Raw genomic sequence first — 26,854 nt, forward strand, 5'->3', positions numbered from 1 at the left:
GCACGTCAATGCTACTTTCTCCTTGCAGGCACCATCAATGGGAGATACTGCTGCCCCCAGCTCTACATCAACCACCGCTGCTTCTCAGGTCCATATTTAAACAAAGGCAGAATAGCAGAGCTACCTCAGTCTGTCGGGCCTGGCAAGTGCGTGCTGGTCCTCAAAGAGGTATGGATCAGCTATTTTTTGGGGGGATTTCAGGAGAAAGCGTGGGTCATGGGTTGCCAGGTCCAGAATTTGAAAAAAAGGCACCTAAAATTGTCCTGAAGCTATGTAGTGGTTTCCATAACTCAAAACTTCAAGCTGGGAAGAGAGGGTAGGTATATGTTTTGTGGGTTTTGACGGGAGAGGTGACATTTTTGAAACGTGGGGAGTTTGTGGTTGGGAGCAAGTTTCATCTAACTGTGTGCAACAGAGGTAATGTTCTGAGCAGAGTCATCCCCAAAGAGGACCTCTGTGATTGTTGACATCAACCTGTTCCTTCGCATCCATGCTGCTGTTGCGCCAGCAGATTTAGAATCATAGAATCATTTCAGTTGGAAGAGACCTTTGGGATCACTGAGTCCAACCATAACCTAACTCTAGCACTAAACCATGTCCCTAAGAGCCTCATCTAAACGCCTTTTAAACCCCTTCAGGGATGGTGACAGCCCTGGGCAGCCTGTTCCAATACCTGACAACCCTTTCCCTGAAGAAATTTTTCCTGATACCCAATCTGAACCTCCCCTGGTGCAACTTGAGGCCATTTCCTCTGGTCCTAGCGCTTGCTACTTGGGAGAAGAGACCAACACCCTCCATGCTACAACCTCCTTTCAGGTAGTTGTAGAGGGTGAGAAGGTCTCTCCTCAGCTCCTGTTATCAAGGAGTGCTTGATGTGAAAGAAGGGCTCCTGCCCTTGGGGGAAAAGTGTGGTAACTTCTAGGTTTCCATTTATCAGTTGTGTTTGCAAGACCCTCAGTGCTCAGCTCAGGATGACAGCAGTTGTCTGAAATGAGAGGAATCCCAGCCCTTAACCTAAACACTGAAAAGGTGAGATTCCTCCCACATCACCCACCACTTTTGAAAGCACATCTGTACTGTACTGCAGAGTGGCTTCTGTGTCCCCATTCACCTCCACATCACCTATATGCACTGCTTTATCCACAGTAGCACATGAGAGCACAGTAATCCAGCTGCCTGTGAAGGTGGGACACTTGGGTCTCAAAGGAGCAAGTCAAAAGTAGCCCGCAGCAGAAAGCAGGATAAACTGGTGGCAGAGCAGGAGTTGACAGCTGCTAGATTTGAAAGCAAGTCCATAGTGTCTTGCTGATGGGGAACGTTAACAATCTGCTGCCACTTGAAAAACAGGCAATGAAAAAGCAACATGGGGGAAACATGAGGCAGGCACAGGCAATACTTATGCTAATGTTTCTTCCTCTTTTCCTAACGGAATTTGGATTTTGAAAACATAAGCAGTGAAAAGCTTCTGCCAGGTCCTCCCGTAGTATCTTAGGACTTTGCTGCATAGACTGACCTCAGCTTCTCTAGATTCCTAACAATGGGACCAATTACCAACTGTGGAAAACAGCCTGAGTTTCCTACAGAAAGCCTGTTTTCTTTTGCTGTGCCTTTTCACAGATACACCTGGGTGATATACCTGGTTCATATCAACTACTGATGAGATGAGGGAGGTGTCAGGAGCTCAAATAAACATGGACAATGCGGAGGATAGGGGTACCCAGCACATGGAGAAGGGAAGAAGTGGCAAAAACGACACCCCTGCATTGATACCACAGAATCATAGAATGGTTTGGGTTGGAAGGGAGCTTCAAAGCTCATCCAGTGCCATCCCTACCATGAGCAGGGACATCTTCACCAGCTCAGGTTGCTCAGAGCCCCATCCAGCCTGGCCTGGGATGTTTCCAGGGATGGTTCATCCACCACCTCTCTGGGCAGCCTGGGCCAGGCTCTCACCACCCACTGTGTAAAAAAATTTCTTCCTCTTGTCCAGCCTGAACCTGTCCTCCTTTAGTTTAAAACCATCACCCCTCATCCTGTCACAACAGGCCCTGCTAAAAAGTCTGTTCCCATCTTTCTTATCGGCCCCTTTTAAGTACGGAAAGGCCACAATAAGGTCTTCCTGGAGCTTCTCTTCTCCAGCTGAACACCCCAACTCTCTCAGCCTGTCCTCCCAGCAGAGCTGTTCCAGCCACAGATCATTTCTGTGGCTCCTCTGGCCCCTCTCCAGCAGGTCCATGTGTGTCCTGTGCTGAGGACCCAGAGCTGGACCAGCACTCCATGGGGGTCTCACCAGAGTGGAGCAGAGGGGCAGAATCACCTCCCTGACCTGCTGCCCACGCTTCTTGTGATGCAGCCCAGGACACCATTGGCTTCTGGGCTGCAAGTGCACATGGCAGGGTCATGTCCAATCTTCCATCCACCAGCACATCTAAGTCATTCTCCACAGGGCTGTTCTCAATCCCTTCATCCCCCAGCCTGCCTCGATAGCAGGGGTTGCCCCAACCCAGGTGCTGGACCTTGCGCTTGGCCTTGTTGAACCTCATGAAGATCTGTAGCAGCTGCCAGAGCACCAAAAAGGGCTGCAGAGCTGAGCGGTGAGAGCAGCACAGGAGATGCTTCCTCCAGCCCAAGACCACAGTCACAAGGCATTGCACAGTTGATGAGTTCACAAGGGTCCGCAACCTTCTAAACCCAACCTCAGTGCTGAGCTTGATGCTTTTGTCTTGCTTTACATCCGCTGACAATGTGGCCCCAAGACTGCAAATGCATTATAATTATCTCTCTTCCACTATATAGGAAAAGTTCAGGCCATTGTAAATTATGCATCAGCATAACTAGTTTGGAATAGATAAATTATACATGTGCTTTACTTTAGTAACACACAGGGGACGGTGGGAAAGACAACTCAAAACAACAGCTATGAAGGAAGAGCAGAGTCAGTAGTGGTCTGGCGAGAGCTGCTTAAATCACCCTGGTCTCCAGCCACAACTCACTGCCTTTAGTGATGGTCTAGTAAAAACCTGTGCTGGTCACCAGCAAGTTCACAGTGGGCAGCAGTCTCCATGGTAGAGATGCTGCTCTCTTTGACACTGATGGAAACTCCAGACTAAAAACAGCTGGACAACTTAGTCCTACCCCATTCCTTGTCCTGGATTTGCACTAAAGCAAGAAAAGAGCAGGTGTCTTCTCCCCACTAGCACCAGGTGGTGGGAGACCTTGGTCGTGGCTGGGTGCTGAGGGAGTATTATAGCTTCCCATCCTCTGCCTTCCTTCACACGCAGTCATGAGGGATGTAACAAAAAATGTGGCACAACTGGAGTTCATGATGCTCCTCAGCCCTCATTTCCCACAAGGTCTTGTCCTTCCTTAGCTCAGTCACTGGTGCAGTGAATCACAGAATCATTTTGGTTGGAAGAGACCCTCAAGATTGAGTCCAACCATTAATCCAATGCTGGCACTAAACCATGTCCTAAGAACCTCATCTGTGTGTCTTTTAAACCCCTCCAGGGATGGTGACTCCACCACTGCCCTGGGCAGCCTGTTCCAATGCCTGGCAACCCTGTCCGTGAATAAATTTTTCCTAATATCCAATCTGAACCTCCCCTGGTGCAACTTGAGGCCATTTCCTCTGGTCCTAGTGCTTGCTACTTGGGAGAAGAGACCAACACCCCCCATGCTCCAACCTCCTTTCAGGTAGTTGTAGAGAGCGAGAAGGTCTCCCCTCAGCCTCTTTTTTTTGAAGGATCATCCTGGATCCAGCTCCAGACAACCCGGTGCTACTCGCTTGCATGCTGGTAGTGAGATAGCTGTGGGTCAGTGCTACCTGGCTCTGGATTACACAAGGTTGGGAGATACCCTTGTAGTGTGGAGTGGGAACACCTTCCATTTGATTAGTCCGGGCTATTGTCACCTGGGATGTTGGGACGAAAGCAGAACAGATAGGTTTGCTTTTGTGCAGCACCTCTTTTCCAAAAGAACAGGCGTTTCTACCAAGTTCTGTGTTGTTAGTGCATCTCCCTGATTTCTGCCCAGTTGCTTTGTCCTAGTGTTGGGTCCAGAGGTTGTGAGCTCAGCAGAAGGAAGCTGCTAAGGTGCCTTCCAGAATGGCAGCCTGTGAGCAACGTTTCCCAGGAAAATCTTGATAACAATTGAACTTATTTGGTAGTATGTTCAAAAATACTGATTTAAATTCCCTTTGTGTTCATGTATCCTTGCATCTGTAAGCGCCTTAGGTGAGCGACAGGTAACTCTTGTATTATCTAGCGCCAAACTTATTTTTTTAAGCTTGGCTGTTCATTATTCCTGGTGCCAGCGCAAGTCTCTGCTGAGACCGGTGGTTTATTGTGGTTTCTTTCATCCCAAGAGGCAAGTGAGGTGGTAATTCCTGTTAATAGCTGCAAAGCTTATCTCATTCCTGAGATGCTTGTTTGGAAAATAAGTTGAAACTTAGAGCCAAATACAGTGAAGACATCAACTATTGCCATCCAACAACTGCAGCTGGGCTGAGAAATGGTGACTGTGTAGTAGCTAAGATACAGAATAAATGCTAAATCTAAGTTAAAATAAACACATTGTCAACTTTAGATTCAGTTCTTGGGTCAGAATGTAAAAATAAAAAGTCTTAACAGTTCTTCCACCCATGCCAACAACTTACCACGGCAACGCTGTTTAACCAAAATGAGACGTGTTTTTAAGACTTCAGATGATCTATAACCCACCATATTTTAGGGGAATATGCTGTAAGGATTAATTAGCCTCATTGCTTACTGTTCTTACTATTTTTAAGACACTTTGTTCATTATCTATTTAAAAAGTAAATGGACTTAAAAGTAATGTGACTGTCCAGCTGAAGCAAACAGGAGAAATCAGCCAGCATTTGTGAAGGAAGGCTATTGCACTGTGCAACTGGATTATTTTGAAGCACAGCATGACTTCCTAGGAGAAATTTGCATAATTAAATCATGGTGCTAAGAAAATTAAGTAGCTTGTGCTGAGCCTTAGGTGTATGATTGAGCCAGGCTGATAGTGTTATCTTCAGTGATCAGGTACGATGTTGGAATGGCAGAAACCTTCTATAGTCTGGAAAATAAATTGCATTTCTGAAAGAGGATTCACTAACATCCTCTTTAAGACTGCCTTGTGGACTTCATCTCTAATGGTTCCTTCAATTTAGGAACTGGCTATTGATATTTTTGAAATGTCATGGACTATTGTAAACGTGTCAACAGTCCTACAGCCTTGACTATGGCAAAAGCTCAGTTCTGGGTGCTTGACCTTCTAATGAAGAAATCCCAAAGAATTCTTTTTTTCCTTCCCTCTCTGTCCTACAGGCACGTCATTATTCCAAGGAAAATAAAATAACTTCTTATTTTCCTGCCTGAGGCTGTCCTGAGAGTCAGGGTCTATCCTGATAAGTAAAAGATGTGGGCTCACATCTCTGAAAGAGGAGGGAAATTTAGTTTCTCCTCACAAGGATGCTGATCTTGAACATCAGGAGAAGTGTAATGGTATTTTAAACCACAGTTCATCAGTGATATCTCCTGAGGAAGCTTCATCCAGCGTTGGGACCATTAATTAATAGTGGTGGAGGGATGGGAAATGTGTGAATACCAAAAACCTATGATGGGAAGAAAGGTGCTGAACTGCCCGATGGCATCAGGCACATCTAAACCTGCTATTGGCCTCTGGAAGATCCAGTTCCAAGGTCAGAGGCATCTGCAGTTGGACTCAATGATTCTAATGGTCTTTTCCAACCTCAATGATTCTACAATTTTATGACATGCTCAGAAAAGGGCCCTTGTGCACTTGAAAATCTATGGCATGGACGTCTTTACAGCTAAGATGTCAGGTGCTATGAGGTTGGGTAGAGGCTTGTGGTGGTGCGGTGCTATAAGGTTGGGTAGAGGCTTGTGGTGGTGCTGTGTGATCATTCTCACGTTTCATTCTCACTGATGTGACTCCAGCCTACTTGACCCTGAAAATCCAAAGTTCAACTGTGTCAAAGCAAAACCTCATAGGTGCGTAGCAGCAAATGCTGATGTTGTCTAATCCGTCTCTCTGCTCCAAAGCATCGCTGGCTGTTCCTGATGGGGAGGGCTGAAAATACAGCTACCAAAATCTCAGATTGGTCACACTCCAGCCAAAGGGAATTTAGTGAATCAGATCAAGATTTGACCAGTCTGTTGTGGGTGAAGTGACTTTCTCTCTCTAGAGAAAGCTGGAAACTGGAAACTGGTTTCTTCACTGTTTTGCTTTAATCACAGTTATTTTTTTCCACAAGAATCTAAGTGTTCTTTTTTCTTCCTAGTGTTTAATAGTGTGTAATATGAAGTGATAATGCTGTTAGAAGATAACACTGTTAGCATGGTGATGGACTCCTGCTGCAGGGTAGAATGCCAAACTCAGTGACTTTTTGAGATACAAGAAGAGAAAAAAACAGAAGTTTGGTGTGTTGTTTTTTTTTAAAAAAAACCACATTTTTTTATTCCCTTAAAGGGAAATTATTCTTCTTACAAAACACTCTTTTGTAAAATGAGTTTAGAAGTTTACAGAATCCTGCTGATGACAAGCCAGCTTTGACAAAAGTCCTGGTGTGGGTGTCTTTGCAAGGCTGGGGTTGATTAGGTGTCTGGGATAATGCCCAGGCAGGGCCACACTGTTGTTTGCAGGGTCAGGTTTTATTTTCTTGCTCATTTCCTAACTGTTCTGACAACTCTTACAAACACCATCAACCTGAAAATGGAGCAGGGCAGCCTTGTTTGTGGGAATTGGTCAGTAAGAGATGTTTGCTTTCTGCTCCTGGGTGGAAAAGGATTCTGAAGGAGAACTTTCCCAACAAGCTCCCATGTAGGCATTAGATGACTCCCTGGATGTGCTGTTCAGGAGGAAAACACGTCTGATGGGTTGTGAATGAGCATGGGAGCTATCCTGGCATGTGACGCTTTTTTGAAAACTCATTTTTGGCTTCCCTGCATCATATCTCCGTGTCATAGAATGATAGAATGGCTTGGGATGGAAGGTGCCTTCAAAGCTCATCCAGTGCCACCCCTGCCATGAGCAGGGACATCTTCACCAGCTCAGGTTGCTCAGAGCCCCGTCTGGGGGCTCTGGGATGTCTCCAGGGATGGTTCATTCACCACCTCTCTGGGCAACCTGGTCCAGTGTTTCACCACCCTCAGGGCCAACAATTTCTTCCTCCTGTCCATCGTAGTGTCTTGTGTTAGAGTCCATTGCCCCATCAGTTTGTATGTTGAGTAGCAGGCAAGAAAGCGTGTGGATGAACAATTGGATGGGCTCACTCAGAGCTTTATTTTTTTCTCTTGGGAATCCATGTCTCTTAGTAATCAGTATAGTGGGTTGTGTGATGAGATGGGAACCAGATGAAGAGCTGTGGGTGAATCTCTGTTGTAGTTTCCCCTTATGTGAGAAAGGGAATATGCTCCTACCCTTCCTCATAGAGTACTTGAGATGTACAGGTGGTCAGAGCTGCATAAAACACTGGTGCTGTTATTGGGCATTGCTTTAGGTGTCTCTAATTGCACTTTCTTAAAAGCGGCTCAAGTAATGTTTCCAAGGGCCCAATGATAAATGAGAGTTTGCTTCTAATAAATAACCTAGACAGGCAACTCAAACCACTGCCATTTTACATGGTACTGTGCAGCATTAAATGAAGCCTTTGCCTGAAAATAATTAATCCTATGAGGTTTTCGAAACACTAGAAAATCCTCAGGTTGCTGAATTAAAAAAAAAAAAAAAAGTCATAAAAAACAGGAAAAAATGCCCAAAACATGAACACATTGCTGTTTTTGCTCTTTGCAATATAACCTTATCAGGTTTTCATTTCTGATGAACCACTTTTATGGATTTTGGGGAAGCTTAAAGCTCATCCTACCGACATCATTTGTGAGCCTCCGAAGAATTAAGAACAGGTGTTAGGTAAAGAGCTAAATTATATCAAAACCAATCCAGACTCGCTATGGGGTCATTCACATACATATGATGCAGAATGTTCAAACACATGGTCTGGTGCTGCTAAGAGATTTGTTTTTCTTGTATTTATCTCCTTAGGCCAAGTGTAGACTATTAAAGCTGGGATTCCCTGAGCCAATAGTAGGAATCATTTTTATTCTCAGGGGCTTTGGATTAAATGGATTGGCACGTTTTGTTGTACGGAGTAGACACACACTGGGTTTCAGGGACACCTCCTGCAAGCTCTTTTTGTGTAAACTTTATTAACATTCTGTTTATGAAGCCAAGGCACGCAGCACTCAGATGCTTAAGCATATTGCTGACCTTAGGTGTGTGAGTGAGTTTCCTCTTTAGTAGTCAGTGTGTAATGGTACACGTGACTTTGTACCTGGTTGAACCATCAGAATTATTTTCATTTTTTATTAAATTGAGCCAGTGCGGATGCAGGGAATGGAATATTCTATGGGTGAGAAGGTCTGTCTCAAAGGAAAATACTGATTATCATGAGATGTTTGGGCTTAGCTGCCAGCACTTAATGCAGTCACGGTATCAGATCAATGTGTTATCTACAGTATGTTTAGCACATTGATCCAATCTGGGACCTCTTCTCTTTGCATCTAGCACTTACCCTGTGCAGCCTTGAACATAAGGTGGAACCGGAAGCTGCTCCTGCCTATGCAGCACCTGGGATCGTATTCAGTGTGGTCAAGAACGACTGTTGAACCCATCAGTGTTGTTGGTTTTGTCTCTCAATAGGTTCTCAGCATGGTGATCAATGCAGCTTACAAGCCAGGGAGTGTTTTACGAGAATTGCAGCTAGTGGAAGACCCTCAGTGGAATTTCCAAGAGGAAACACTTAAAGCAAAGTAAGTCTTCAGCATGTGTTCTTTTATTCAGAAGGCTTAAAAAATGGAACTGACTGGGCAGAGGAAAAAAAAAAAAAGGAACAAAGGGGTTTTTTTTATTGTGAGAGTTTCACTTTTCTAATTATCATCTTGCTTCATTGAATTAGTCGTCTCATTCTGTAGCAACTTAAGCAAATGAAGTATTCACCTGAATGGTTCATTTCTATTGTGTTTCTCTAAGCATCCATCCAGATTTTGATGAAAAATGCCATGTTTACTCAGGGAAGTCCTGAGTTTTATGATAAGCTGTTCCTATAAGCTTGGCTATTGTTGAATTAATTCAGTTCCTGGCTTCCAAAATGTAGGAGTATTACTGCTTTTAATATAGACCCTGTCACTCCAGTGCAGAAAAACCTGACAAGAATGAATGCCACAAAAACCAAGTGCAAACAAAATAGGAGGGGCACAGTTTTAAGCAGGAAAGGGATTAGGACAAAATACTAGCAGATCTGGGATTCAGATCAAGATTCTTTCTAGAATATATGCTTCTCATCTAAACAATGTTTAAGAAATCTGTGTATCTAGAAAATACTCAATTTCCCCTTCCAGCTTCAAAATCTACCCATTTATGTCTTCTTTTTATAATGGGCACTACACTTAGGATGTATTTCAACAACCATTGTCTTTCTGAAGGAGAGGAATATCACCTCTCTCCAGAGTCCATCCAAAGAGCAATTCTTCCCCACTTCAAGTTGGATGTCAGCAAATAGTTCTTTGAAGACATCTCTCCATTGACTAACTTGGTCACCTTGACGATGTCAACAAATAGTTCTTTGAAGACATCTCTCCATTGACTAACTTGGTCACCTTGACTTTTTGAGTACTGAAGTTAAATGCAGTGAATCTCATCCTTTGTACTGAGCGCTGTTACTCCTCTTCAAATAAAAGCAATTTTCTCTTGGTCATTTGAAATTATTGGCTGTCAAATATGGCGCTATTGATTGCTATTGTATTTGATCTTTGGCCCTGCAGATCTTGCAGAAAACTCATGTGTGCTCTGGTTGAGGGAGAGAATTGAGAACCTTTTATTCTGTGTACTCAGAAACTGCTTTTCTAAAGGAAGATTGTAATCAGAAATGAAAAGCTACTAGAAAATACTATTTTTAATTCGCTTCTTTCACCTATGCAGAAAGTCAAATTTTTGAGTTTTTGTGGATGGAAATCTGAAAGTCATCCTTGGACATGCATTTTTTCATTAAAAACAAGTCATTGTCCGTGACCTGTTTTTAATTTATTCCAAGCTCCCACACCTTGTACTGGCAAATATCAGATAATGCACTTCTACAAGTACTTAGCAGTTGTGAAATCAAGATGTAATGCCCCAGCTTAATGTCCTGTCCTGCAAAGAATTGATCTTACAGGCTGCAATCCTTATGTCTAATGGGAGACAGCCTGGAAAATGTTTAACTGATCATTAAGTGCCGGGATGTCTTGTCAGCTATGTCTACAGCCCAGTCCACTGAGAACCCCAGGCAGCTTGATACACCAAGACCAACTCAGTTATGAGTACGTGGGCCTCTAGACATTGTCACTCTTCCGTATCACATCAACCACTACTCTCCCTCACTGTTACCTGATGTGCTAACCATCCTGTAATGAGCATCTCCATCCCCATTACCTCCCCCCATGACCCAGTCATTCCTTTGTCTGCCTCCTTCTCCCATCTGTTTAGCAGGGCAGCCAGCCTGCTGTGATAGCCTCATAGCCTTTTATGAGAATGTAACAAGGTGGATGGACGGTGGCAGAGCGGTGGATGTGGTCTATCTTGACTTCAGTAAAGCCTTTGACACAGTCTCCCACAGCATCCTCACAGCTAAGTTGAGGAGGTGTGGTCTAGACAATAGAGTAGTGAGGTGGGTTGCAAACTGGCTTAAGGAGAGAAGCCAGAGAGTGGTAGTCAATGGTGCGGAGTCTAATTGGAGGCCAGTATCTAGTGGAGTGCCTCAGAGGTCAGTACTGGGGCCAATATTATTCAATATATTCATTAACGATTTAGACGAGGGAATAGAGTGTACTATCAGCAAGTTTGCTGATGACACTAAGCTGGGAGGAGTGGTTGACACGCCAGAAGGCTGTGCTGCCATCCAGCGGGACCTGGACAGGCTGGAGAGTTGGGCGGGGAATAACCTGATGAAATTTAACAAGGGAAAGTGTAGAGTCCTGCATCTGGGCAGGAACAACCCCAGGTTCCAGTATAGGTTTGGAAATTACATATTAGAGAGCAGTGTAGGGGAAAGGGACCTGGGGGTCCTGGTGGACAACAGGATGACCATGAGCCAGCACTGTGCCCTTGTGGCCAGGAAGGCCAATGGCATCCTGGGGTGGATTACAAGGGGGGTGGTTAGTAGATCGAGAGAGGTCCTCCTTCCCCTCTACTCCGCCCTGGTGAGACCACATCTGGAATATTGTGTCCAGTTCTGGGCCCATCAGTTCAAGAAGGACAGGGAACTGCTGGAGACAGTCCAGCGTAGGGCAATGAAGATGCTGAAGGGAGTGGAGCATCTCCCTTATGAAGAAAGGCTGAGGGAGCTGGGCCTTTTTAGTTTGGAGAAGAGGAGACTAAGAGGGGACCTCATTAATGTTTATAAATATATAAAGGGTGAGTGCCATGAGGATGGAGCCAGGCTCTTCTCGGTGGCAAACAATGATAGGACAAGGGGTAATGGATCAAGCTGGAACACAAGAGGTTCCACTTAAATTTGAGAAAAAACTTCTTCTCAGTAAGGGTGACAGAGCCTGGAACAGGCTGCCCAGGGGGGTTGTGGAGTCTCCTTCCCTGGAGACATTCAAACCCGCCTGGACATGTTCCTGTGCGACCTCACCTAGGCGTTCCTGCTCCAGCAGGGGGATTGGACTAGATGATCTTTTGAGGTCCCTTCCAATCCCAAACATACTGTGATACTGTGATATACCTTATATCTACATAATTTGACAGCTGAAAATATACCAATGCTTTCCAGCAGAGAGGTTTTGTATTTTGTGTTGGCCAGCCAGCCACAGACTGTGTACATGTTCCTGTGTGCTGGCTACCCCAGGAGGCAGCAATCTCAGCTCTTCAGTGAGTCAAGCAGCCTCTTTCAACTTCATCAAGCCACAGAATGGATCATTACAGGCTCAGAACTGGGACAGCAGGTTTTGGAGTGACTTCTAAGCATCCAAATGTATTCTCATTCAGTGTGGCATTGTCCTCCGAGGAGACAGAGCTCACGGGGTTCAGCGGCAGCTTGTTGCTGTTGAGACTCATAGAGTGGTGCTGGCTGGTCATACCAGCTTGCCTGCGGGTAGTCTGAGTACTTCTAAGAGTGGGTGACAGAGGCCAGACATGCCCTAAGACTGTTTGACTACACTAGGACTTTGTTCTTTTATCCTTCCTGAGTTTGGTTCAGCAGCTCCATCAAGAAGTGTATTGGGGGTTTAATTGCATCAGGTTGTGCAGAAGCGGAAAAGAAAACATGCTCGTGAAATCAGATACCCTGAGATGCGCAAACAGCACATGACACATGACATCAGGTATGACAGACAGTTGTGCTCCAGAATCTTAAACAGAGACCCGTAACGAGCAAATGCCTGTCTATACCAACTTCCACCTACACCAGCTCCCAATGGTGTCTTGCTGCTAATGATGACAGCTCAACAGCCAGCTGGAGCGTCTGCGCTGTGATGTGACATGTCGTGTCACTGCCGCCCTTCTGATGTAAGCTGACAACTGCTTGGATCTTGACAATGTTGTTGTTTGTTTGCAGTGATGGCTGCAGAAGGGGAGGGAGGAAGACGGTGAAGAGAAGGTTGTTTTTCCCCAGTGTCCCAAATGGCAAACCGTGCACTGCCAGGAATGCGTTATCTCAGTCGTAGGGCAACCTGCATTTAGTTTACTCCGCTGTCAGGTGTGACCAGCGCAGAATCAATTATACTAGCCTTGCAAAGAAGATAAACAATTTAGATTGTCCAAAGAGATGTGTCTGCAGTGTGTGATGGCAGTCGCTTTCCCATCGGCGCTGCTGGCACTTTGTGAAAATAGTCAAACCTGATTTATTGGTGATGATGAGCTGGAAATGTCAGGCCTGATCCTCTGAATTTCCATGAAGACCAGGCAAAGCTATAGGTTTTCAACCCTTATAGTTTTGATGCTTTAAGTTCAGTGCCTACATCTAGATTTGACTTTCCAGTTTTACATAAAATGCTGGAGGGACTTTATGCTTTTTAAGGGCTGTTTCTAAGGGCTGTAAGTGGGGTTGTCTGGACTTACCCATTTTTTCAGGACTTTGGGCTTAAACAGTATCAGTGTGTGCAGAGAGTTATCTCTCGGGTCTTGTATGAAGCCCAGTTCATCAAAATAAGAAAGATGAATATTCCTGGACTCCATTAAATGAAATTTTGAGAGCTGGCCAAATCCAGTAGCTGAACTCAGGAATGCTTACCCCAATCACAGACAGCATTGCTTATTTATGAGGCTGCATTTCAAAGGAAGTATTTTCACTGTGGATGCTTCAGAAGACTGAAGGCCTTGCACTTGTGATGGGTGATGCTGAGGTGTTTGAAGTCTCCTTTGCCTCAGCCTTTGCTGACAAGGGTTGCTCTCAGGCCTCCCAGGCCCCTGTTACTGTTTGAGGGAGTGAAGTGTTACCCACAGTAAATGGTAAAGAAGCTAGAGAGGTGATAAGCAAATGGGATGTGTGCAAGTGCATGGAACCAGATGGGATGCTGCCAGATCTGCTTGAGAAAACCATCCAATGTCATTGCAAGGCCACTCGCTGTCACATTTGAAAGTTTATCATGATCAGGGAAGCTTTCTGATGTCTGGAGAAAGACAAACATCACACCCCTTCTCAAGAAGGGCAAGAAGGAGGATCCAAGTAACTGCAAGTCATCAGCCTAACATTCCTGGGAAGGTTATTAGGCAAATCCTCCTGGAGGCCATTTCCAAGAACATGCAGGACCAATAGGCGACTGGCAAGAACCAGCATGGATTTACAAAGGGCAAGTTGTGCCTGATGTGCTGAGATAACTAGTTTGGTGGTTGAGGGAAAAACATTGGGAGTTATTTGTATTGATCTTATCAAGATTTTTGACACAGTCTCCCGTAGTGTCCGTATAGCCAAGCTTTCTAGATGTGGGTTGAACATGTGCATGGTGGGTGGACTGGACAACTGAAACCAAAGGGTTGCAATCAAGTATATGAAGTCCAAGTGACAGCCAGTTCTTAATGGTGCTCCTCAAAAGGTCAATACAAAGCTACAGCTCATATGATTTGGATTGCCTTCCACATCAGCTCTGCCACATATTTCTTGAGGCACCGTGATGGTGAATTAGTGTGGCCAGGTGGCCTTCTGTGTGAAGTGTTGGAGGTAGAGGTCATTAGCACTAATGAAATTACTTAAACCCTTTCTTTCCTTAATCAGGAGGAGGCTTAATGAGAGATGTCCTTAGAACCAGAACAATTCCAGAGCCCTTTCTGAATCCTTCAAGAGTACAGAATGTCACTTGGTGATTAAATAACTTTAGAGGAAAATAACTTCTCATGTTTGGCAGACTTTAAGCTAGTAAGACAAATTGGATTTTTTTTTTTTCAGAAAAATAGACATTTTTTGGTCCCTCAAAAGGAAATTGAGGCTTTTAGCCACTGAGTTGTTCAAACTGATCTCAAAGATCGTCATAACTGACTTTTGAAAACGAGGGTAGTCTTAATTTTCTTGCTGTTTGAAGTGTCTTTAGCACACAATTTTTCGTGGCATCACACAATGGTCCCTCACTGGGGCTCCTAGAAGTCATTTTGTTCTCAGGAGCCTCTGATCTATTTTATCACCAAAGGAACCTTCAACAGTAGAATGATATTGCCAGCAAAGTGCTCTTAGCTTAATACTGTCACTAATGGATCAGCAAAGATACTGTGTCTGTTTTTCATGGAAATAGTTTCAGCCATAAGAGTTTCTCCAGTTTTGGGATCTGAGGGCAGAGGAAGAGGAAAGGAAGATTTCTTTAGCTTTAGCTGAAAAGCATTTTTTAAAAGAATAGTAATTTCTAAGAAAACTGAAAATGCTGTGCTTGACACAGCTGTTTTCCAAGTTTCCAGTGCTTCCATGCTGTGCGTGCAGGTTACTTACTGCTTAAAAGTGGTTGAGAAGACAGGAGTCCTAGTATGAAAACATGAATAGGAATACTAGTAATTGGTAATTTTTCGAGCAATGCTAACAGAAAAGGGTTTTCTGATTATATCCAAAGGAACTCTTCCCACATGGCTGTTCTAGAACAGCTCAGATTACATTTGGTGGTGTTAGTGTTGAAAACCTTTAGTGTGTGAGGAATATGGAAAATATTAGTAGAACCTGGTTTATAGTTGCAAGAGTTGCTGCCAAGGATAAAATCATATAAAAAAAAATATTATTGCGGCCAGTACTAACACCTTGGGTTATTGAGACTGATTTCTGTAGTCGTGTTGATCTTCATTTTGCCATCCATTCTGTTAATTAGTGTGTGTGTTGCGTTCAAACCAGATTGTGAAATCAGTCAGTTGTTCATTTTCCTAGTTTCACCTTTTTCTTTCACCAGGCACTTCAGTACAATGAGTCCTTTCTGGGCAGCCAAACACAATAGGAAGCACAGTTAGAAAAAGTCAGCCATCCTTGAATAATACCCATCAGGCAGCTTTCTTAGCTTATAAGAAAGAAGATCAAGAGGCAATTTGATTACAGTGCTTTTGCAGGGAAACAGAACCAGATGCAGTCTTTTCATCCTAGTGGTGAAAGTCAGAACAAGGACAAATAAACGTAAGTTAAATTCAGACACATCCGAACATAAAATGAGGCATCAGCTCATGAGGTTTATGTACAAGTGGTCCTGATGCTGGAATTCTTCCAGTGTGGAGACTCTTGAGGAGAGGCTGGTGTTTTTTTGGAAGTGATGCTGTAGCCCAGCCAAAGTTGTTTGTGTTGAGGTGAAGGTAACACGAGGAAATTCTGCAACCTGTCATAGGAGTCGGACTTACTGACCTAACGATCTAGTCCATCATTAAACTTGATGGCTCCTGGAGAAGTAATAAAGGCAGGAGTCTTTTCAAACACATTGAAAAGAAATGTAAAATATTTACAAGTAGATATATTTAAATGACTGTGGAATTTGCTCTTTTGGTATTAGGTATTGCCAAACCCTCTATAGCCAGGCTGTCTGTGCAGCTGTTTCATAGGGAAGCTGGGATAACAGTGCTCTGTACCTGGAAGGAACACTTTTTCCATTTTACATCATCTGTCCAGGTCTGCCAGGGAGCATGAAGAGTTGACTGATAAAGTAATTCATTCATCCATACATACATTCATTCATTCAGATGAATTAAACTAGGATTGCCTCCATGACCTGGAGTCAGGCGCCAAATGGGGTATCAGATCCTGGTGCCTTGCAGAAATGCTCATGTAGGTAATGGAGGAGTTTCATGCTGAGGTGATAGTTTGGATCAAGTCTTTTGTGACATGGGGTTGGTTGGACTAGGCTGTTCTCAGACCCATGTTTCATTTGGATACCCCTCTGTAACACCTCATGTGCCACAGTTTCCAACCTTTTTCCCATACCCTAGTGTTTCCAGAAAGAGATTTTCGGAGGGAGAGCAGCAAAAGGTGGTTTCTCAGTTGCTTTGTGCAACTCAGTAAAACCTTGGGAGAGGTAAAAGAGTCCAGACACACGCTGTGTATTTTACCTGTCCGGACATATCTCCTTTATTTCACGTTCTTCTCCTCTTCCATATCTGACTGTCAGCAGCTGATTCCCTGCTAGAGAACTGTGGCTTTTAATACACTCCCAAATGTCTTGTCTCATTTTTCCTGATGTCTGTATCTTTGTCTTTCATTCCCTCCCATCCACTAATCTTTCTTTTGCTGTCTCTCCCTCTTTTGTGTGTGTTACTTTTCTCTCCTCTAACCACATTTATAATTCCTTAGCACCAGCCTCTTGCATGATTGTCTCTTGTGTTGCATTCCTCGGGACGCCTAAGAGATGTTTTAAAAACCTTATCTCCCTGTTTACAATAGCTTGGTGCTGCTGTTTAATAAATTATGGGGATAATTGGTTTTTCGGAGTTCACATCTACAGTGTATTACAGCAGGGATGTAATTGTATCTTTCTTAGCTGTTTATCACTCAGAAACACTTCATATAAAACACTGAAGTAAATGTTTTAGTAGCGCATGGATAGCAAATTTAAGACAAACCTTTCATTGCAGATTTCTGCCCTGAGCATTCCTGGTAGGAGTCAGTTTTTAGAATCATAGAACAGTTTGGGTTGGAAGGGACCTTCCAAGCTCATCCAGTGCCACCCCTGCCATGAGCAGGGACATCTTCACCAGCTCAGGTTGCTCAGAGCCCCATCCAGCCTGGCCTGGGATGTCTCCAGGGATGGTTCATCCACCACCTCTCTGGCCAACCTGGGCCACGCTCTCACCACCCTCAGTGTCAAAAATATCTTCCTCGTGTCCAGCCTGAATCTCCCGTTTTTAAGTTTAAAACCATTATCCCTTGTCCTATCACTACAGGCCCTGCTAAAAAGTCTGTACCCATCTTTTTATAGGCCCCTTTTAAGTACAGAAAGGCCACAGTAAGGTCTCCCTGGAGCCTTCTCCAGGTTGAATGCCCCAGCTCTCTCAGCCTGTCTTCACAGGGGAGGTGTTCCATCTCTCAGATGATTTTTATTGCCCTAAAACAGACCCTTTAGGGTCTGTTGCTGTGACTGCATTAAACAACTCAAGAGACTCCCAATGAGTTCCTCAGGTTTTGTATTGCCCACATCTCATAGCGATGAAGTCATCAGGTCCCCATATGGCAGTCAGTACAGTTTCCCTTGGATGCGTCCACACAATGTCTGTATCCCAGGGACCGCAGTTGCCACAATGAAACTGTGGTCTTGTTCTGAGCTGGAACATGATATGAGAGCTGCCTCGAGAAAAATGGCAATGAAGACGACCAAAGGTATATTGGGGGCTTATAGAGACAGTCTCCAGTGCAGCTCAAACACACAGTGGTGACCACAAAGCTCTGCAAGACTTAAAAACTTCTTATCACAGGTCAATATATGAAGAGAGGCTACATCCCTCTCCCAAAAACTTTGCATCAGTTCATGGTATGAGCTTGCTGTCCTGTGTAGTATCCTCACCTAGTCTGCTGTGATGTTTTTCATCTCTTGCCCTATCAACAGATCTGTCCAGTCTGCACATGCATTCCTTCCTGAATCGTGTCCACACCTCTGATTCATTTCACCCTGCCTTTCCTTCCCCAAGTCCCTCTGAAATGGAGCCACTGAGACAAGTAGACCTGTTCTGCCTGCCTTCCCAAGAGAGACGCTCTCCCAAAAGTCATTTGGGAAGGTATCTCCCTAACCGGGGAGAGTCTGGTCTGTAGCATCAAAGGACATTGTGTGATTGGTGACATGGGACCTTGCACTCTTTTCTAGATACAGAGGGAAGACATACAGGGCAACTGTTAAGATTGTGCGGACGTCGGATCAGGTGGCGGATTTCTGCAGAAGAGTCTGTGCAAAGTTGGAGTGCTGTCCCAACTTGTTCAGTCCTGTGCTGGTGGCTGAAGTCTGCCCAGAGAACTGCTCCATTCATACTAAAACCAAGTACAGTGAGTATCAGCCAAAATGCTTCTTCTCGCTAGCTGGGAGTCAGAGCAATGGCAGACTGTCCATGAGCTAGTGATGAAGAACAGGAGTTGTGTAACACATTGATATTGAGTAGGATTCATCTCATCTAGGAGCAGTTATTTAATCCTGACCAGACACACCATAGTGTCCCTTAGTATTCTGTAAAGAGAGACAGACCTCTCCATAAAACTGTCCGTCTCTCTCCATCCCAACATATCTATTTTAAAGTCATTACTTTTTGGAAGTCTTTACTTTTATTTATATGCCAAGTTAATATAAGTAGCACATAAAAGGAACCTGCAGTGGCCAGCTGAGATTTAAACTTTTACATCTGTGACAGCTTCATAGGGTGGAATGAAACTTGTCCCACTCATTGAAGAGTTTCCAGCAAATGCACCAGCACAGGCCAGTATCAAAATGCTCAGGTGCTGGGCACAGTTTGGGAGCATTGAATCTCTCTGCTTAGAATGTTTAATAATTAAACATGTTCCTTCCTATTCAGGAAGGCTGAAGTTAGGCGTGTGTTCAGCACTTTTTGTTGTCTGTGTTACTGATATTACTGACCCTTAAGTCAGGAAAGTGAAAGCGAGTGCTGTCCTTCTTCCACAAAGGCTGCAAGAAAAGAATATGATTGATTCAATGGAATTATCTTCTGTTTGGTGCCAGAGAAGAAGGAGAAATGGGCTCAGGGAGATATTCAGATCACTGAATGTGGGTTTACATAGAGGTCTGCACCTGAGCTAGACCCCTGGCTCCCACTGGTAGCAAATGAAGAGCTGGAGGAACACAGCTAGCAGAGCTTCAGCTGAGATTGTGTCATCTCAAAGTTGATGGTTGTGTATGGCTGGATGAATTGTTCCTCAAAACTCCATCAATTGGATGAAAGGCTCAGTTCAGTTATGAACTTTGACATGGGTGCCAAGTGTCATTTTAGTTGTTACCCTATCTGGGTAACACAAGCAAGAGTCGAAGGCCTCTCACATGCTTAATTTCAACTTGGGCCACAAAATAGTTGAAGGTTGAAAGTTGAAGAGCCTGTTCCTCCGTGCATTCAACAAACATACATAAATCAAGGTAGCTGGCCCTATTCACCCTTTGCTGAAAACATAAGCAACTGAAAGTGTCTCCAAGACTGTTAACTCATGCAGAAGGGCACTGGATCAAATCTGAAACATCTTGGCCTCTCTCCTTCCAAACCACTGCTTGGCTTAGTGGAAGCTCTGCCTGAATACATATTATAGGGTTAAATTCTGAACTCCTCACTCATCGCCAATAAATGTGTATTACACGAGAGCAGTAACACTCTTGTGCTAGTCCAAGATGACATCTTATATTTACACTGCACATTTTTTCCAAATCATTGTATTTTAAAGTGTCTCATAAAAGTGCACCTAGAGTGCAGTACTGAATCAGGAGCAAGAAGCAAGCCAAAGTTTCCTTCTCTTGGCGGTTAAAGTTTTGCTTCATTTCTCCAGCTTATTATTATGGGAAGAGGAAAAAAATCATTAAGCCACCAATTGGGGAAAATAACAACATGAAAAGTGGACATGTCAAGCCAGCCAGACGCAGAAAAAGGCGGAAATCCATCTTTGTGCAGAAGAAAAGGAGGTCGTCAGCTGTTGATTTGAATGCTGCAGGCTCTGCAGAGGTACGTGTTGCACTGGGATAAATCAGCTAAAGCCCCTTGGTGCTTTTCTGTCCCACCCATCTTCATCTTCCTTTTGAGGGAGTTCTCAGCAAACCTCAACACTTCCGTTTTCCATTTTGAATCTCTCCTTGCTACTCTGTTCTTTTAGGATAGACTGGTTTTATTGGTACACATTGGCAACTTTTACCTTTGTCTATTCTAGAGATAACTAAAAGGAGTTTTTGCTCCCACCTTCATAATGCTCACATGCTGTCTAATATTATAACTGTGTTTTCTTTTGCTTCCTTACAAGCCTGTGGGCAGGCAGATGAGCCTGTTAGATGCTTTGCACAGCATATAGCAGAGTGAAGGAGGTTTGTGATTCATGTCTAGGATCTCCAAGTTATAATAACTTGTGGACCGTTGGGGTTTCAAGGACTTTCATTTTTTCATTAATCATTTGTAATACTTCCTGGTTCACAGCATCAAAGCAAGAGAAGTTCTAGAAGCTGTAGAATGTGAGCGAATGGTTTGTGTCCCAAATGTATGGTATTTGAGGCCTCATTCTTTCCAGTGTGCTGGGTGACACGACAGGATCCCAGCTTCAGCAGTGGATCATGTCCAAATGCAACCTGGAGTAGACTTAGTTCTGTGTGGACTGTTCCCAGGTGGTTTTCCCACAGTACTAATGACAAAGTTCACGTGTGGTTTCCTTGCTTTAGCTGAGTGTCAGTGATTTCTGCCCTGTGCAGTGTGAAGCAAAACTGATTTACTTAAAATCCCTCTAGTTCAGCTGGAAAGGGATATTTTAGTCAGCTTCCAGTTGATTGCTTGCATCCTCATGACTTGGTCCTCATTTAGGTGCAGTTCTGCTTCATTTCCTTAAATTATACGTGCTTCAAAGGAATTTAAACTCACGCTAAGCCTAAATCAACCATGAGCCAAGTTTTTCAGCCTTTCAGCCAACATAACTAACTTTGTCTAAAATTGCTCTTTCATTTAAGACCTATGCGTATGTCTTGGATGCGTGCTCACACTTTGATCAGAGCTAAGCTGTCGAAGCCTTTTAGGCCACTTATGTATATATAAAGCTCAAAATATACAGTTTCCATCAGTTTGCGTGTGCTTGCAGCTTCTGTGTGACAGAAATAACAAGAATCTGGTATAATATCCTCTAAATGGAAATACGTGCTTCACCTTCAGCAGTTAGCTATTGGGCTGAAAGCAGATCTGGGTGAAATAATTTGTCCTGGGTTTTACAGAAATACCATCTAAGAAATTAAGTACAAATATGCACTTGTGGATCTAGATATTTTTAAGAGGCACTAAAATTTCCTTCCTTTCAACAGCAGTGACACCCATGACAATTTGAAGCAAGGCGAAGGTTTAAATTCAAGCCTGTTTCTGATTTTATTTCATCTCGAGCGACCTGAGTTTTGTTTCATACTTTTAATATTTTAATTTCCCTTCCTTGTGCACATCTGCAGCGCCAAAAGGTTTGAGAGACAAGCCCAGCAGAGGAACATTTCATGCCAGATGAGTGATTGCTGTTGACCTTTTGTAAGAAACAGAAAAAAAGGATTTGTCCACCGTGGTTTTCTTTTTCAGTTCTACATTTTGTAACAAATCTAAATTGAGGGCTAATCTGCTTAGCACTGTAACGAAAATGAGGTAATTCCATTAAAATAAATGTTACCCTGGTCTGTCGTGGGCAGGGGCATGCAGTTTGACCCGGTGCCTTTCGATTTGCTGCTGTATTAATCTCTGAGCCCGGATGCTGTTTTTCTGGTGGTCCTTGTGCAGGAGAGCGAAGACGACGAGCCGGACGCAATGGAGGATGAGACGGGAAGCGAAGAAACGAGCTCAGAGCTCCGGGATGACCAGACGGATACCTCCTCCGCCGAGGTCCCCTCCGCCAGGCCCCGGCGAGCGGTCACCTTGCGGAGCAGCAGCGAGTTGGACAGACCTGCTCCCACGGAGAGAGCCCGACGGAGCCGGAGACCACAACCCCACTCCTACAGCGAGACGGAGAAGTGCGCGCAAGTCAAGGAGGTGAGTATGAGGCTCCCCCTCCTAATCAATAGAAATATTCTTCCTAAATTAACCAAGCCTTGCTCATCTGAGGAGGACATCCCTGCCCTGGTTCACCACAAACATAGTTTTCTTTATGAGAGCTTTTTCTCTTTTTGTAGGAAATTAAGCAAGAAGAGGAAGAGAAGCTCATCCTGGACAGTAATCCATTGGAGTGGACTGTGACTGATGTCGTGAGGTTTATTAAACTGACTGACTGTGCACCGCTTGCCAAAATATTTCAAGAGCAGGTAGAGGTCTTAATGTGACTCTTCTCTTTGTGTCTGTGGTGCTTATTCACATCACGGAAGAAAGGGCAGCACATACTACCTTGCTAGCTGGGCCTTGAGCTTTGACAGAGAGATTAGGATCAGAGTTTAGATCCCCTCAGACCAAGCTGTAGCACAAATTTTGGCAAAGCGTGGAAGCCCTTGCAAGCTTGAGTCAGAGCCTTGCCAGATCCTCAGAGAGAGCAGAAACACCCCAGATGGAGTGCTTGTGAAAAGCAGGAGTCTTGGGCCTTGCACATGCCAAGGTCCACAGCACCAGCCTGGTGTCACACAGACACATTGTACCAACAGGTAGTGGTTATTTGGTGCCTAACAAGCTGTCTCTCCTGGCCACATGGATTCCACCCTGGTTTAAAATAGCAGGCTGGGAAGCAGAAAACTACTTCTTGAACCCCAGATTTGCTGCCTGTTTTTTGGCACCAACACCTAGATGCTCCAATTATGTAGACACCTACTTACTATCTTCATCCCTCTGAAGATCTGGTAGTCAGGTCCTTGGATGATCTAATTTTAGGATATGCCAAGCATCTCCTCATTAAGCACGTAAGTTTGCAGGAGCAGAAGCCAATGCTTTTTATCTCAAGTCAGTGTGAATGTGTAAAATTTGTATAGAAACAGCCATTCCTTGGCTAATGAGTAACAGCCACTGCTGAAAGTAAAGGGCAGCGCAAAGAAATCATAGTTAGAAGGAAGCAAGTGTGGTTAATTAGGCCATAGCCGATGGCAGTCAGTGAAATGGCCAACTACACATTGAACTATCTCTGATTCTTCACTCTGTGCCCAAGTGCAGCTGCTTTTGCTGGGGGAAGTTGAAGTGCGAGTCTAGAGCAAGGCTGAAACAGTCCGTAGCAAGATGCTGGAGTCGCGGTGTCGCAGCGTGCTCCAACCATTTCTTAATCAGCCTGGAATAACGCCCAGAGCTTGAAAGCCAACCCCATCTCTCCTTTGCCAAAGAGTTTTATGGGGACTTTAATCAAACACAGATGACTGTAGCTTTTCCTTGTGATTTGCAAGGAAGCTCTGGTGCAATGGGCCATGACATCAAGCTAAGGTGGAGGAAGAACCTGAGCTGTAGACAGTCCTGATCAAAGCAGGGCTTAAGGTGTCCAAATCCCCCTTGTGTTTAATGCAACCTAATCAGGGCTGTCCTGGGAGTTTATGTTGTCTGTGAGTTACAGTGTTTTTTCTGCACTTAGACCTTGATCCTCCCTGTGCTGCTTTTGGCTGGGATAGAGTTAATTTTGTTCATAGTAGCTAGTGTGGGGCTATGTTTTGCATTTGTGCTGAAAACACTGACCTGGCTATGCTTTCTGCCTTCCAGAGCCCACAAACAAAACCATTTTCACTGTCTTTTCCTTCCCCAGGACATCGATGGCCAAGCCCTTCTGTTGCTGACACTGCCCACGGTGCAAGAATGCATGGAGCTGAAGCTTGGTCCAGCCATCAAACTGTGCCACCAGATTGAGCGAGTAAAAGTTGCTTTCTATGCACAATACGCCAACTGACTGCACTTCTCCATTTCTTTCTGTTCTCCTTGTTCCCTCTCTTTTTTAATATTTCAACTTGTTCAAGGTGTTTTTTTTTTCCCTTATCCCTTTTCTTTTCCAAGAACATGTGGAATTGGAAGCACTGGGAATTAATCTGTAGGGAAAGAAAAAACAAAAACACAGCAAAAAAACTAGCAACAAATTGAACTAATTTTTCTGTAGTTGTAAAGCACACTGAAAGACTGCTGGCGTCTCTCCTCATGAGCCAACTTGTTATGCAGCGGTGCAAAGCCAGCATGGATCAGATGGTTTGTTGTTTGTTAAAACAAAGCCACCAATGGCAGGCGCATTCCCAAGAAGGGTCGGACATTTCTGGATGATGATGGTTTGTCTAGGTCAGTTTCTGGACTTGAACAATTCTTTCAGCCAACTCTGACACACTTCTTTCATATTGAAATACAAGTGATCATTCGTAGCATTACCTGGGGTTTACTGCAAATTTGATCTTAGTCATCAATGTTGGTTTTTTTTCATGCCTCTCCAATCCTACAAAAGGAAAAAGTGTTAGACCAGTCACACACTGATTGTTATTTCTGCGTGATTTATGAAAGAGGAATCAACCCGTGGTCTCTGTACGGTATCAGACAAAGCTTCAGTGAACTGACAGGGGTGCAGCAAGACCTGTTGCACAGGAACATATTCCCGAGCCGTGCTGGCTGTGCACAATAAGCTGAATGTCCTTGTGATGGGGTCTGTACAGTGCTGCTGTCTTGTACAGAACATACATAAAAGCTTTCATAGTCAAGCCCATCCTCTTAAATCCAAGTCACTTTAAAGACCTGACTCTGAGCCCCACAGGGTAATAAAAAAGAAAAGGTCTGTTCAGATTTAATGATGAGACTGTTGGGTGAATTCTGGTTTCATTTGCACCTTCGTGAATCTGGTTGACAGGTGGGTATAAAAAGCATCTGTCTTTTCAGGCGGCGTACACCATGGTGCTTTAGACCAGCTGAGAATCCAGCCCAACACAATAAAGCCCCCAGATTGTCCTGTTGCCACCCTTGGCTAGTGGAACTGGGGGATTGCTTCATGCCAAGGAGGGTGAGCACCAGAGAGGGTGAAGAAATGGGTTGGACACCTTGAGTTTGATTCAGTTGTATTTATAGGAGAAGTATTTCACATTTACTTTACAGGGTTATATGACCCCATTCGTCTCACGTGTTGAGTCTGAATTTGTTGTAACTCAGCAGAGGTGGGCAGTGTCCCGGTGATGTAAAATTCTCCCAAAAGCAACAACCAAACTGAGACCAAATCTGAATTTTGCTCTCACTTTAAGGTGCAAGTGAATCCTTCCCTCAGAAAGCGAATTGGTTGGTTTGTGCTGAGTTTTAGCCTGATTTCTTAGGAAACCACTGATTTCGGCAGACTTTGTTTCTCAAACCAGAAAGAGACCCCTGTTTCCTGGCCTCAGGGAACTCAGCTTGGAAATTGTACAGAGTTGTGTTACCATGCTGTGATGCCAAAGCCCACTCGGTGAAGACCTCTTCAAAAAGAAATATCATTTCTCGCCCTCAATCTGAAAACAGTGCTCATGGCCACATAACCCCCACCTCAAGCACGCACCATATGGTGACAGCAAACTTGGATCAGATAATCCTGCTGACCACCGTGTGCTCAGAAGAACCCACTGACTAACATCAGGCTGTAGCCGCTGCTTTCTCCTTCATCGGTTTCCTCCTTAAGTTCTTTGGATTAAAGTGGGAAAGCCTCAGAAATAAATGTTGTGGACTGCATCCGAATCTGCCCTAGAGCATGTGTTAGGCAAGAAGCATTGACTCTGTTTGCCACGCATCACTGGGGAATTTCTAGTCTGTTTTTCAGTGAGTTTCCTGATTTGCCACCGAGGAATGTGATGGGTGCAACCACTGCAGGCTGGGCCAGGAACTGCCACTTCCTGAGACTTCACCAAAATTTTCTCACATGGGGGATCAGCAGGACTGGATCTGTTCTCAGCTGTTGTCTTGTACTGAAGATCTCGTTGCTCAAGTTTTAATCAACTGAAGGGAAAAGTAGTCACCTCTGCATCAAATGGTTTTCTTTCATTTCTCAGAATTCCAGGAATAGGGTTGTGTAGTGGTGTAGACATTCAAAAACTGGGCTTCAGACTGGCTTTTCTACAGACAGGAGCAGTGGGCTCTGTGCATCTGGTTTGGTAACTACTTCAGATTACTCTTAGAGTCCCCTAAAAACATTGCTCCCTCTTTCATCTATGAAGACAAAAGGATTGTGCCCAGAAAAATGAGAGCAAAATGAGTCTCCCAAAAGACTGCTGTCAGGAGAATGGGCACAGGAGGACATTTCAAGGAAGGGAAGAAGAATGGCTATTTGCTAAACAGCATCCCAGCCCTGGTCTTTTACTTACCACATCCACGTTCTTCTGAGCATCTTTGGCTGCTCTGATGTTCTTAGACTTTCTGGCCACTGGGATTTGTCAGAGACATTTGACGCTTCCTGGGACACGTTGCAAAAACATCATTGTTTTCTCCATCAGCCTTGTAACTGTAGATATTCCTATGGCAGCTAACTACTCATGGAGGCACGGTTGGGAAGCAAAAAACGGCAGACTGAGAGCAACCAGCTCTGATGTTGACCAGGCAGGGGATGTGTGAAGCTTGGAGCCCAGCACATGGGAGTCTTTACTGGTTGATTGTTCAGGGAAGTTAAATCATATCTAAAACTAACCTATTAAACAAAAAAAAAAGAGTTTTAATTTTATCTTGCGCTGGCTCTTTTATTTCCTCAGGTTTCTCTCTCCTTATTGTTTGTCTTTCAATTTATTTTTCTTCAGTGTCGTGTCGCTTTCTGTCCATTTAGAGAAGATGA

At 44.3% G+C, this 26,854-nt stretch overlaps 1 protein-coding gene across 3 annotated transcripts in view; it reads left to right on the forward strand.

Annotated features, from left to right (window-relative positions):
- SFMBT2 (Scm like with four mbt domains 2) overlaps positions 1–24,871 on the forward strand; it is a 128,024-nt gene extending 103,153 nt beyond the window's left edge. For all 3 annotated transcript variants that reach the window (XM_065049296.1, XM_065049295.1, XM_065049297.1), the window contains 7 exons: positions 29–168; positions 8,725–8,834; positions 18,303–18,478; positions 19,973–20,145; positions 21,928–22,176; positions 22,317–22,445; positions 23,849–24,871. In XM_065049296.1, coding sequence (XP_064905368.1) covers positions 29–168; positions 8,725–8,834; positions 18,303–18,478; positions 19,973–20,145; positions 21,928–22,176; positions 22,317–22,445; positions 23,849–23,989 — 1,118 coding nt within the window. In that variant the 3' untranslated portion in view covers positions 23,990–24,871. The remainder of the gene's footprint in view (positions 1–28; positions 169–8,724; positions 8,835–18,302; positions 18,479–19,972; positions 20,146–21,927; positions 22,177–22,316; positions 22,446–23,848) is intronic.
- The last annotated feature ends 1,983 nt before the right edge of the window (positions 24,872–26,854 follow it).

The sequence above is a fragment of the Columba livia genome, chromosome 1, assembly GCF_036013475.1.
Source record: "Columba livia isolate bColLiv1 breed racing homer chromosome 1, bColLiv1.pat.W.v2, whole genome shotgun sequence".
Classification (NCBI taxonomy): Eukaryota; Metazoa; Chordata; class Aves; order Columbiformes; family Columbidae; genus Columba; species Columba livia.